Source organism: Corvus kubaryi, unplaced genomic scaffold (assembly GCF_017639235.1).
Source record: "Corvus kubaryi isolate FWS band 111438036 unplaced genomic scaffold, C.kubaryi_AGA036_p1.0 138, whole genome shotgun sequence".
Classification (NCBI taxonomy): Eukaryota; Metazoa; Chordata; class Aves; order Passeriformes; family Corvidae; genus Corvus; species Corvus kubaryi.
The window spans coordinates 3,125,355-3,139,867 of NW_024580672.1; the positions used below are offsets into that span (position 1 = coordinate 3,125,355).

General features: G+C 37.4%; 1 protein-coding gene across 1 annotated transcript in view; it reads right to left on the minus strand.

Annotated features, from left to right (window-relative positions):
* Positions 1-14,513, minus strand: part of ADK (adenosine kinase) — a 263,888-nt gene that overhangs the window by 72,242 nt on the left and 177,133 nt on the right. The window contains exon 7 of the mRNA XM_042018632.1: positions 7,321-7,491. Within this exon, the coding sequence (XP_041874566.1) occupies positions 7,321-7,491 (171 nt within the window). The remainder of the gene's footprint in view (positions 1-7,320; positions 7,492-14,513) is intronic.

A 14,513-nucleotide genomic window follows, 5' to 3' on the forward strand; every position in this document is an offset into this window, starting at 1 on the left:
ATTTTTGCAGTTCTTAAATTATATATTAGATATTATATATTATACATTTTTTGCCCTCGTGATCTGATTATTAAAAGGCATATGTAGTTCACCTTTAAAAGGCTTTCAGAGACATATGTTCATATTACACTGAAAACTGAAAGCCAGGTTCTGCAGGTCTTTTCCTCCAGACAGGTGAGTTTTGTCCAAAATGTAATTCAGCAGCTGACAACATTTCAGGACACTTAACTGAAGAAAAAAGTTAGAACTCAATTTTGCTTGTTCCTGACTCTGCTCTTGCTGTATGACCTTGTGCAAATAACCTTTCAATTGCCCACCTGTAAAACAGTCAAGACTACACACCTACCTTATTGGTTTATTCTGAGCTTTAATGTTTATGAAGTGTTATGAGATGCTCTGGGAAGTGCTACAAAGTGAAAAGGGTTATCAATCATCGTCAGTAAAACACAAGCTGCTGAAATACGGTGGAATCTGCCTTCCTCTCTGACAGGACATGTTCTGTCTTGTGCTGCACACACTCCAGTATTCACAGTCTTAAAAGTATCTCAACACTGCATAGCACAAGGAAGGATAAATATCCCTAAGCATTCTGAGAGCCTACCAGAAAATATTTTTAGTTTTAAGAAGTGAAGTCTGTTGGAAAGTATAAGCTTTGCTTCTAAATACCTGCTTGTTTTCCATAACAGGAAACAAGAAAGACATTTTTTGAGATAGGGTTCCTAAATTGCTTAAATAGCTAGACATTAGCTGAAAGCAGCACTAAATATAAATTTAAATACTTGGCTCTCAATTTTCCTTTCATTCATAATGTACTAGGTAAACTATCCTAAAATAATTACTTGCTTATTACTCATGAATTTCAGTGCAGCAGCTGAGACAATGTAGATAAATAAGATGATTAATTGAGACAGAATGAATCACAACAAAACATGTTGTTGTAAAAGGTATGGTTAACTCCACAGTGATTCATATCATTTCAGATAACAGGGCTTTTATCAAAAACGGCTGCAAGGTTGGGAAATGATTTAAAAGCATTTTATCTTAGAGAGCCACTGCAGTTCACATGGGAGGGAAAAAAAGGGGAAAAAAAAAAGAGAGGAGAGAAGAAGCAGCAGATTCAGTGTCTGCAGCTGAAATAGCCTTGGGCTGTTTCAGCATCCTTCCCACAGCACATCTTTACAACATGCCACTGACATTATCAACGTCCCTTGTGCTAGAAACCCTCTCATTTTTCAGATGGCTACAATTTATTAGATATTTCACTACTGAGAAAGTTAATTCTATGAATTAAGGGGCATATTACAACACCATAGCTGTCCTATAATTGAAAACACAACACCTACGACAGGAAATAGGCATTAAAACTCTACAAAGACATCAAAGAAAAATACTATTTATTTTTCCTCCATTCGGAATTACAATTTTTAATTCCCAGGCTCCCTTCAAAGACTTTGCAGAAATCTTAAATGTAGGATTTATAAAAAGAAATACTATCTGTTTACTGCAGTTTAGAAAAGCAAACACCAGCAGCAGCTGACCTTAAAAACCTCTACCTGTTAAAATAGAAAGGAAGATGAGATGTCTCCTTACAAAATTTTTTCCCATGTGTATTTAATAAACTGGGTCAGAATACCTGACTATGATTTTTAACTGAACCACAGACTCCCTGTAGGGAACTGTGCAAACCTCAGTCTCTCACCCAGCCCAGGAACTGAAGATAATTACCCTCACCTGTGGGGCAAGTATCTGAGAACTTCTGAGAACACAATGAAAGAGAAAATACCAGTATATAAACTGAAATGCAATACACTAGCACCCAACTTAATGTCATTTAAGATGATTCATGTTTCTGAAAGTTTAATTCCAAGTGAATGGAGATGAAGAAGCTAAAGGATGGTAGCTTACAACCAACCACTGACTGAAAACAACCTCTCAATACAGACCAGGTCCAGTAAGATAAAAAGAAAACATTTCTTAAGGGCTCTTTACATAACATACATACAAGTTAGCAGTACTAGCCTCTTGAAGATACTCAGTTTCAAATACCATCTATTATTTGCTTTACAATAATAATTTCAAACATTCAAAAAATTGTAAACGCTTACTTGAAAGCACTTCAAATAGAAACATCAACTTAATGATATTTATGGCATGACCAGCCATCCTTTGCCATGTTCCTTACTTCTTGGTCCCATCTGATCCTGAAGAACAGACTGAAATGTTGGTCTCCCTTTCATTATTTAGTGAAAGTCAAGCTGTATTTCCCTTCTTCCACACATCAAATTACATCTGCCACCTGATTTTCTCCTGACTCCTACTTCTTAATTGTTTCCTCAAAATCAGACAACTCACCAGTGTGAAAGGACACTTGTGGCTGTGGAAAGCTATCTATTAAGTCTAGAAACAGTAGGAATTGTACTGCCTAAATTCAGATTAATTCAGTTAAGCCATTATGAATACATACTAGCTTGAAAAGAATCACCATGAGGCTCATTTATCTTACAAAAGTGATTATGCCTCATTCAAGATTCTTGCAGGTTGTGGGCAGATTCCTGAGCCTCCAGGTATCAATATGATCCCAGGTGATAATGCAGCAGAGGAAATTTGCAGGTGGAACTGAAGGTTGTTCTCAGTGTCGTATCTTAATGTAATACATCAAGCTATGTGGACTGAGAGTTTACAGCAATGGAATAGACAAATTTGTTTGGAAACTGTCATTTAGGTATAAATACTAGTGTGCGGAACACAGTTTATGCCAGAAAACTTAGCAGTATTTCCTTTCACTCCTTCAGTTAAAATAAAAGCACAAAACTACAGACTGCCTGCAAGTTAGAAATCAGAAGCATGCTAATCTCGCCAAAATCCCACCAAACCCTCAGTTTTATATTTACTGTATTACCTTGCCATTAAAGAGAGTTTTCTATGTCATTGAAGAGACTTGCTTTTATAAGGGCTTAAAAAGGGTATTAAAGGTTGTTGTCCAAACCACCTGCATTTGTAGGGATCTTTCTGTTAGTATTTGATACCTCACTTGAAAATATTTTAAATAAAGGAGGCACAATGTACCATTCCAGTATAATTGTGAAGAGGAAATGATGACAGGACCCATTTGATATCTTATTCCATTCAAAGGGACTCACCTCTTTAAAGCTCAAGATTTCTAACTCCAGAGCCACCACTAAAACTATTGTCATTGCTTCTTAAAATGTACAAGTCTTGCACACAACCTGCTTTCTTTTCAGCACATTTGCTGTCACATCAGCAGCAAATTCCCAATGAGCTCACAGATGCTCTGTCTTTGCAAAACTTCAGATTATAATCCTGTAATTAATTTGTTCAGAGACTGGGTGTTTAGAAGTAACAGCTCTTTACACTAGAGAGGAAGAGGATAAATTTTCTAAAATTAATTGTTATCTTAGTTTTCTTTATTATTTGGTACTTTAAAAAAATTCACAATTTCTCTTCCACATAACCTCCTCAACTTCTACTGATCGCTGTACACTGAATACTACAAGTTATATCATTGTCTTAGGGGTTTTTTTGTAAAGCACTAGATGAGGAGCAAAATGTGTCCGTAACTCCGAAGTTTCTAAACTCTAAAATTTTTCAGTGATGCCCTGCCTACACATAGCAAGAGAACCCAGAAGATCTTTATCACATCAATATCAACAAATAGTCCTTCAAGTCATGAACTGGTGCCATATGCAAAGATCAATCATGTGAAAGCCTTAGAGCGTCCCTTAAGTTCTTAAGAAACCGCTATCCAGCTGCACCTGCAAAAACACACAGACCGATCCCCCAAAGGTAGTTCCTTCCCTGAGGAGATGCCATTGTAACCCACAACTTTTGGGGACACTGGAAATTGAATTCACATTCCTGTGCCTACTATTGACTTCGACAGGTCAAGTATTTCAGGCACATCAAAATTTAGCCCTAACTGTGAAAATGGGAAGAGGTACATACAAATTTAGTCTCCTTTACTTGCCTAGAATAATTGCTGTCAAGAAACTTTTTACAACTCTGTGTAAAGATGTCACTTTCCAAGCTTTCACTCTTTTGACCATTCTGTTACAGAAAGTTACTCTGAGTTGTAAAATACGTATTCTAAGGTGAGCTTTTACCGCTGAATTAAGCAGCAACTTGTGACAAAGCAGTTATCATCAGGAGATAATTGACCTTATTTGAGAGTTAAGCATCCTGAGGCAAAGTAGAGTGTGCTTAATCCTGGCAGGTTAATTATCCAGTGACTATGGTAGCTTGGAAGGTATTACTGCTAAGAACCATTTGCAAAATGACACTATTAAAAAAACCTTAATTTAATAAAAATTAAAAGCAATGACAATAATCAAGTTCTTCAGTCATGTATTGCTAGATAATGACTGCAGAATGGCCCTACTTGGTTAGCTGCAATGACCATATCATTATTCCTTTTCTGAATGTTCTGTATTAAATTTATTATATGAAGTACCATTAATAAATAAAAAAAATTCAAGACAAGATGTTTAGGTAGGTTATAAATGAGATTCAAATAAATTATCAAAACACCAGTGGTCACTGAGTTAATGCTGAAATTGATACATATACTGAGTTGTTACCACAGCATTCAGTATGCAAACTGCAGTTAAGAGTATGCTGGCATTTACATTCAAAACTAGAATATTTATTCTGAGAGGTTTATAACTTGCCCATTTTAATTACCATCTGGCTGAAACTTGAAATAACCAATCTCCATTCAGATGTAAATTTTTAAGTAGAAGATGTAATTTAAAATCACTTTGCCAATTGTTTTTAGTTTAGGAATGGCAGCAATTTGGAATTTTGCTGCACTTGGATGTTTTTGTATTACTCAAAAAATAAAACAGCTCAGTGCTTAACAATAGAATTTTATTGGACTATAATGTGAAGATAAATATAGGGAAGAATAAAATTGTGTCTAAGAGTATTGTTGGTACTAATGAAGTAACAACCACACCACTTAGTATGCCTTGCTTATTTGCTAACTTATGAACTTACACTGATGGAAAATGTAGCAAAAAGCAAGTGAAAATCACACTAAATGGACAAAAATTTGTGTTGGCTAGCTGAAGTGGTTCATGACCCATCAAGACAAAAACACACAAAAAAATCCTGAATGTGACAGAAATTAATATGGGAGGAAAGAAAAAGCACCAAAACCAAGGGCAGATGCTACTAGAAGGCAGAATATATCAGACTGAGCTTTCAAGTTTTGCAACTACTTTTTATCAAAAACCATATGCAGAGAGTAGGAATGCTGACGATGAGAAGACACAGAAGCTACTCAAAACTAGAAGTACATCATGCCAAAAGCATGGTTTCAAGTCACACAGAAAGAGAATAAACCATTGCAAGCAGCATTTCGACAACTCCTAAGCAGCAGCAGCCAGCTTATGTAGCAGCAAGCAGAGACTAAACAATGACCAGGGTTTCATGATTAGTGTAAGTAACAAAGAAGATGGTACTCAGAAGTATTTATATATATTGCATCGCCAAGTTTAAGGATGATTACTTCAGTTTAAATAGTATCTTTTACCCTGAAAGACACTAAAATGCTTCAGAAATTATATACAGAAAATGTAGGGAGTCTTTCAACTTCAACAAATACAAGAGCACCACACAGTATTTTTTGACAGCAGGTGAATAATACCATAACAAGCTGAAATGACACAGGAAATTAACACAGTTTGAATAAAATTTCTGAAATGGGACTGTCAGTGGTATCATGGGCTACTGCTTATAAAATACACAAATATACAGAAAGTAACAACCTATGAAAAATAGCACCTAATGAACCACTGTGATCTGAATTATCCTAATAGGTCAGTGGAGAAATAGTTATATAAAAGACCTACAGGTTTTAATCCCAGAAGTCTCTGTGAAGCCCTTCTACTCCAAAATTGACTCGATTTGGTATTATTCAATTTGTGAAATCTCACAGGATTTTTTGTGTCAAGATTATACTACTATTAAATAAAAATATTCAGTACCATTTTTGTGAGGACTGTATCAAGAAAGATGTACAAAAGTAACAGCTGGAAATAGCAAGAACATGTCTAAAAAATGTTTTTTCTGTATAGTTAACTTTAGTTAAAAAGGTTTCCCTTAGCCCACTGCATTTAAAAACACTGCAATTTCCTTTGGTTTAAAAGTAAGTATTTTTAATTTTTTTAAATTCTTATATCAATGCTAGCCCCTATGTGGACATATGGACAATAGCTTAAAAACTGACTTGTGTTGGTGCCAGTCCCTGTGTCACAATCAGGAATAACCACTGACAGGAGTAAGTTGCTTGTCCATCATTTTCCTGTACTCATGTAGTTATCGCGAGTGACAAACCCACATTTCATTTAGGTGTGTCACACATTTCAAAGCTTTTTTCAACCTTTTCCTGCTGAGAAACTAATAAATACTTAAGAACACTATTTAAAGTGAAAAAAAAAATCAAAAAGTGCTAGCACTATGATGAGTGAAATCTGAATTAATTTGGTCTATTAATATGGACTTCCAGGCAGAATTTCATGCAATCCGTTTGCCAACTTATATAGCAAAGATAAGCCTTCCTTTGATGGACTGCCAGAACATCTTCCATAAAATCAATGAGAACCTTTTAAACCAACCCTCTATTTCTTAGTTTTCTCCTCCCACTTCTCCCCAGAGAGTCATCTTCATCACAGAAAATGCTATTGATAGCAGCACTATGGGTACAGAATCAAGTTACAGAAGCTCAGTGGTAGCCCTTTATATGTTTTCTTCCAGCAGAGTTAAATTCAGGGTGAGGACATTATGCACATGGACAGTTATTACAAAGCACCAATGTGCTGGTTATTTCCTACCAGAATGAGCAAGTTGTAAACCTCTAACAGGTCAAGTGACATCTTTGGCATCTACTGAAATATCCCAGTCCAGTGACCACAGATTTAGCATTCTAGTGACACCTCACATGGTCAGATTCCCTCTAAAGAAAAAGGAGCACCATGAATCACAAAATCATCAAGGTTGTAAAAGACCTTCAAGACCATCAAGTCTAACCTTTGACTGATCATAACCCCATCAACTAGACCTGCAGCACTAAGTGCCACATCCACTCTTTTCTTGAACACCTCCAGGGATGGTGAGTCCACCACCTCCCTGGGCAGTTCATTTCAATGCTTGACAACCCTTTCAGTGAAGAAATTCTTCCTGATATCCAACCTGATCCTCCCCGGGCCCAGCTTGAGGCTATGTCCTGGGGAAGCAGGCTCTGAGACACAAACACTTACGTGCAAGAGATACAAATACTTCCACTATTTTCTTAAGACTCACCGTTTCATTTCCAAAAAGAACATCCACATAAGGCATGACTTTCATCATAGGCTCTTTGTAGAATTGGCTTATAAATGGTGCAGAAAGATTCAAGCTGAAGATCTTGTTGCTGGCAGAAGCCTGAGCAGCCACTTTTAATACTGCTTCTGGTGACACTGTCAGGAAGAATCCCTGCAAGCATCAAAACAAATCAATGTATGTTACTAATTTTGTATTAGGTACCACATGAAGCATGCTATTTCTGTAAAGTCTCTCCCAACCCACATTTGTCATACACATGCACAGATAAAAACTTCTGGGAAATACTGCCTTTCCATTAAGGTATTAGAGAGGTGACAAAGCATCTGCATATGCCTAGAATCACAGCCTTTCAAAATGAAATATAACTCCCTACATCTGCATTCCATGGAGTACACTTTCCCATGGCAGCTGAGACTAATGTTCATATTTTAAAACGTGATGTATTATAATTCTACATGCTACTTTATAGTACTAGAGTCAATCAGACTGTGCTGCTTAATTCTGAAGTCCAGTATGATGGCTCTATACACAGCTAGGAGACTAATGAGATCTCCTACCTTAAACATTAGTACCTTGTTTACAATAAAGGACTTGAATATGCTGACTTTGTAGCACTTGCTACTGTTTTGCAGAAGAAAACCTAGGGGTTTTCATGTTTCCACACAAGTATTTTATTTGCCCCCCTCTCCCAGAAGTACTTTTCTTTACTCAGAACATCAACATTAAAGTATCAACTTCCACAAATCACTACTTGTCTACTAAATTGTGAATGCTGATTTAGACTCTATGAAGAACAAGGCTGCCAATTTGAATTTAGCATTGCAGATGGTTACCCCAACCACACGTGTTCCAGGAGCCATGTAAAGATCCCCTACAGCTTCATTAATCTACTAATTAAACAAAGGCTTAGACTTTGCGCTAATTAAACAAATTTTGCATGTTTTGTTTTTATAATTCTAAAACTTATTTTACTAACTGTTCTCTAAACTCAGTGAAAAACAGCAATTTTCAAGCATGAGCAGCAAGTGCAAAATTTAAGGCCAGAGATAATGTCTAAGGCACAATGAGAAACAACTTTGAGGAGGGTCTGACAAATGAAACACCATCTCAGTCCTACAGATAACACCACCACCATGACACTCCAAAAAGGTGTAATAGTGAAACAGTCTTATTTCCCAGTTTTTATCCATATGATTATGCCTTTGAATCACAGAATATCTGTATTTTCATCCTGCATACTTCAGTTATCGGATCATTTTAGGCATTCTACTCAATGGAAAAAAATAATGAAAGTCTACAGATTAAAGACTGCTTTGAGAATATATCTATTTATTTCTCCTTACTCCACACTCTCCAGTATAAAAAATACATGGTTGATTTCAAAATCTGGGCACAATTTGCTATTTGACAAAGTCCAAAGGGCGTAAGAATCCTATGCATGTAGTGGAGCTCATCAGTACCCTGAACGACTGGAAGCCTGCAAATATCCAAGCTTCTCTGTTAATTTTACATTCTGAAGAATTAAAATGAAAGTTTATATAACTTCTCATCTCCATAGCAATCTCTACCATCTTGTAGTTTTTTATTTAATGAACAGAGAGATAGATTTTTAAAAAAATTGTTCCAAACACACAATAAAAATCTTTCAAGGGTAACGTGTTGCCAGCTCTGGATGAATGACAGATTGCTCTACACCGGTCTATGTAAATAGTAACCTGGTCAAATAATTAGGCTTCTTACCAATTTTAGGCTGAAAACTTAATCTGAAGTAAAATACATCTGATTGTAATTTAAGGTACAGAACACTATTCCCATGAGATCTTAACTCAGGCCTGCATCCAACTCCCTTTACCTTGGAAAGGCAACATAAAAGTGCTGAGACACAGATAGGAAAGCTTGCTTTTCAGATCCTGCAAAGTAAAGGCCAGGAAATCTCAAAGGCTAGAGCTCTGTCTTCTGGGTTTCTTAAAAATCACTTCTGCCATTTAATTGCATTCTTGCATGGCTTTGTTTATATTTTTATTTAAATAACTGTTTGACATTAAACCATCTAGAAATTAAGAGTTCTGTGTATGACAACTCTTTGCCAAGTATAAATTTTCTTTGCAAAACAAGTTGTAGCAGTACAATCCACACAATGGAATTAACAAAGTAGGGAGAAAATGTACAAAACTTAACCTGAAGAGATATGGATTTGAAGAAACCTAATCCAAACCCCCTCTTTAAGTATTTAAATCAATTTTGTCTCACTTTTAGTGGAATTTCAGCAGCTATGCCCAGTGCAGTCACAGTAACCCAGCTTCGAAAATTTAAATTACAACTAGACAAGCCACAGACCACCCTACTGCGGCATGCTACAGTTGTGTACAGGAATGAATTCCCCTAAAACAAACAGGTTTTCTTATATCTCACTGGGATTCAGAGCAAAGTTGTTCTGTGACTTCCTTAGAAACTCAGCCTGCAGGCTTCTTGCAGCTGCCGCTGCTTTTGGTCCAGACAGATATATACAAAGGAATGCCGAAGCCAACTACTCTTACCTGCTCAAACAATTAACTGTCCACCAACATTAGCTTCGAGTGGGAGAATAAATGTATCCTGTATCACTGGTGTAAAAGACTTTGTATTTCACTAGTAGGAAGTTCTATTCCCACTAACAAGAAGGTTAAGAGGCTCCTCAGAAGATAATCTATACCCACCTACACACCTTAGACTACTTCAGAGAGTTTTAGGCTCCTTTTACCCTCAAAACCCAAAGGTACTTAAAACAACCATGAGGAAAATACCTGTAATCAAAGGATGAGACAGTTAACAAACAGAAATTCCTGGGAAATGTACACTGCACAGAAAAATGAAATTACTGTGTATGTATCTATCTTTGTGAAGGAGGGGATGCTGGTGGACAGCCAGCTCAGTATGAGCCAGCGTGTGCCCAGGTGGCCAAGAAGGCCAACGGCACCTTGGCCTGTATCAAGAATACTGTGGCCAGCAGGACCAGTGTAGTGACTGTCCCTCTGTACTAGGCACTGGTGAGGCCACACCTTGAGTACTGCTTTTAGTTCCGGGCTTGTCACTTCAGAAAGGACACTGAGGCACTGGAGCATGTCCAGAGAAGGGCAACAAGGCTCAAGAAATATCTAGAAAACCTGTCTTACAAGAATGGGTGAGGGACTTGGGATCATTTGGTCTCAAGAGGAGGCCCAGGGAGAACCTCATCACTCCCTACAACTGCCTGAAAGGAGACTGCAGTGAGGTGGGGACTGGCCTCTTCTACTGTGCCTACAGAGGACAAGAGGAAACGGCCTAAAGCTGAGACTGGGGTGACTCAGATTAGGTATCAGAAATCTTTTTTTTCATTGTTAGGATGATCAGGCATTGGAACAGGTTGCCCAGGAGTGTGGTAGTCACCATCCCTGGAGGTACGTAAGAGGCATCAGGATCTGGTGCTGGGTGATGTGATTTAGTGGTCACAGTGGTAGTGGTGGGTAGATGGTTGGACTTGATGATCTTAAAGGTCTCTTCCAATCTTGACAATTCTATGATACAAGGACATGTGACAACTGGGCAGTGCCGTCACAGAAAGTGAAAGGCAGCAACACTGTACACCAGGAAAACCTATAAAACATTAAAGGCTATCAGATATATTAGCAGCAGACAGCATTCCTTTGGTGTGTGCTGTTAAAGACTGAATATACCAGATGCTACTGCTTCATGATGTGCCACTATTTTCTGCTGCTCAAAATGTAACGAGTGTCTTTTCTATGCCAGGAGGAAGGTACCATTGTACCACATGCCAGAGAGCAAGGCTGAACCAAAATACACACTAGGAAAACAGGATGGTAGGCTGAATTATGTATATGCATGTTTATATGTACACATGCACAAAGCAATACCATTCTTACGCACTGTAAGCAGTTCTTTTATTTAAATACAGCCCTTTGGTGGGGAAAAACCCCCATTTTCCTGGTCGGATAAAAAAAACAAAAAGGAAGAAATAAGAAAAACACGTTCATGTATTGCAGAGACATGGCTATGTGAGATACAGTCACTTGTTTGTAACTTAAGAGCTTTTAAAATTCAATAAGATGCACACAACAGCAGAGGACAAAGTCAATAGAGAATATCATATTAATCTCACTTTTACAATATTCAGGAATTCTTTGATGCACCTTATAAGATATGCCAGGGTACTGTGAATATTGGATAGTCTTTTACATTCAAATCTTTTTTTTTTGTAGACACCAGCATTAGTGGAAGGATTTGGTGAGTTTACACACCGGTAATTTGTCTTGTAAGCCACCTCTCTCATTTTTATCACACACAGACCCAAAAGGTTTCTTCTGACCTACACTAAGCTCTTACAGCACTAGCTGTAGCAGATGTGAGGGCAGCAAATAAGGGTGTCAAAAGTGTCAGCAGCATAGAAACAGAGAGGGTTGAAGAGATGACCTCATGAAACTAGCACAACTCTGGCTTTGGTGAATGTAATTCTGTATAAGGTGTTCTGTCCAAGCTGAGAAGCCTTGCCTTACACTGAATTTGTGCTCACAAATTCCTTTGGATTACATACACAGAATGTTTGCACAATGAGGATCAAGATTTTTTTTTTTCCCAAGTGAGTATTTCCAAACAAATGCAGGGCAAGACAATAACAAACAGCCTTCCAATTTGGGATTTATTATTCTTTAATAGTACAGAAGCAATATTGCCTCAAGAACATACAGAGATAATAAAAATTAGAATTGCTTTCAAACCTACTACCTCCTAAAATGCATATACCCTCTCTTTCTAGCTCTTCCACTCTCCTTGCCACTCCCTTTCACAGAGTGGATTACATGAAAATAACTTTATCATATGAATGACAGAATTTTGAACCATGGCATTTCTGAGCTGATTTGGGTATGCCATTTGGTAACAATGTAAAATCAATAAATTGTAAGTGCGAATCAAAATATTTAACTTTCAGGAAAACAGATACAACAGTCTGCTGCCATTTAAGACAAATTATATTCTGCCAACAGGAAAGGAACACATCATTTAATCCAAAATTATTTTATAGCAAGCATTAACATAAAAATGCAATTATGACGACATCACACTCTCATCCATCTAAAGAGTGGAATTTTTCAGGCACATAGAAAGCTTGACAGTTACGTAGTGACAGTCCTGATAAAATACCATGATTCAGTAAAGCCCTACAGAAATCATCTAACTTCAAGTGTGCTGGCAGTTCCAGTGAAAGAGTGAGAGTGCTGAGGTGCCAGAAAAACTTGCTCCATTACATGACAGACACAACCAAGTCAGAGCTTTTGGACCTGGTTAAGTTTCCTATATTCTGTACACAAAGAGAGCTTCAAGCCACACACTTGGGCAGAAGAAGCATCCCTCAGCTCTGCTCTGCCATCAGTCTCATCTGTTGCAGTCTAGCAAAAATACCAGAGCTTGGAAAGAGTGAGGCTGCAACACATGGCAATTCCTGAGCTGGAGAATGAACCACTAGGTAACTGCTCCAGACGGAAGAACTTACACAAGGCTTCCAGGTGCTCTTACAACCAGAAGAGTCTGAAAGACTTTTGTATTCCAGTCTCTGAACTGTCTGAGCACAGATGGGGTGCAGTCCATGTCCCACTCATTGTGAGACATAGCAATGAAAATCATCTTCCCTCAGAACAGGAACCAGAAGGAATCTTCTTGGAATGATAGAGCAAAAGCTCTTCATCTGTCTTAGTACTTATGTGAGTTTAAAAGAGCAGGGAACAATCTAAAAACTACCTTTAACAGTGAAACATCTGAGCACATTACCTGGAATGTGCAAGACTGCCAAGGTAGCAGATTTATTGACACCTTACCTCTTGAATCTCTGAGTTTTGAGCATTTATACTTGCAACCTGTTCCTGCTTGAAAGTATTGTTAAATTATTTTCCTTACTGAGCTACAACAGAATAGTCATACGGATACTAAAATACTCACAGTATGGGGAAAAAGCCCTCCAGAAATAATCAACAAGCCCCCACAAATAAAATAATCAACATGACCTTTACTAATAGATGTGCTTGTGCTTTAACATAGGGTTTTACTTTCTCTAGAAAGGATGGAAACTCTTTATCCACTTGGGAAATGTTCGGTCTGTAAATGAGTGAAATACATGAACGTTATTTTAATCTATGTTCCTGTTCTTCCTGTAATAGGTACTTCAGGAACTTAGAAAGTACCTAGACAATATCAATTGCAGTTTTGGACTAAATTTTATCTCATAATGATCAGCAAGCAGTTACTTAATGAAACAAAACTCGCTGTTTTTTGTCCAGTTCCTACTGGAGACAGTTGTTTTAAATTAGGAAGCAAGGACAGCAAGTATGCAACAATTTCTCTGAGTAATTGTTTTGGCTTGTTCCTGTATGCATTGTTTATTTTTATGAAAGTATTGCTTTATAACTGGAAAATGACTAAGCCATAAACTATTGTTTTATCATTCTGAGTGGCCAGTGTTTCTGTTTTCGATAAAAGCCAAGTTTCAAACAGTTTTCAGGAACATAGGAAAAAACCTAACTGTCAGTAAATGTGCTTATATTGACCGTGACATTTTCCTCTATGATGGTGCCAACATGTCAGAAGGAGAGGATTGCTTTCAGACTTGAACAGCTTCTTTGCTGCTGAAGTGAACTCTCATTGCTGCCATACTTGTATCTATCAGTAGCAGAAAACCTACAATATCTGGCACTGCATGTAAAAGAAAACAATTATTTTATGCATATATTACCAATTTATTTTTTAAATATTTTTCAATTCTGATTACTATTGATTAAATTTGGCACTCTCCAGGAGGTGTTCCAAGCCACGTTTAAGACAAAGTAATTGTGTGATTTTACTTAGGAGATACGTACTTACAGAGTGTGTAGATGAGAACTTTAACAATGAGGTGTAACTCATGTCCCAGAGAGCAGTAATATACCTACTTTTGGTGTAATGTAGAGCAGTAATATACCTACTTTTGGTCCTATTTCCCTGAAAAGTACAGAGTTAGTTAAGATCTTAATTCATCTTGCCAAAAACGAGCTCACGAATTTGTTTGACATGGTTCCCTGAAGTCTGCCCCTCTGTGAAAAAGCAAAAACACCTCTCAAATATGCTCCCTCAAACTCAGTATATACTTTGACATGACTTTATTAAGCTCA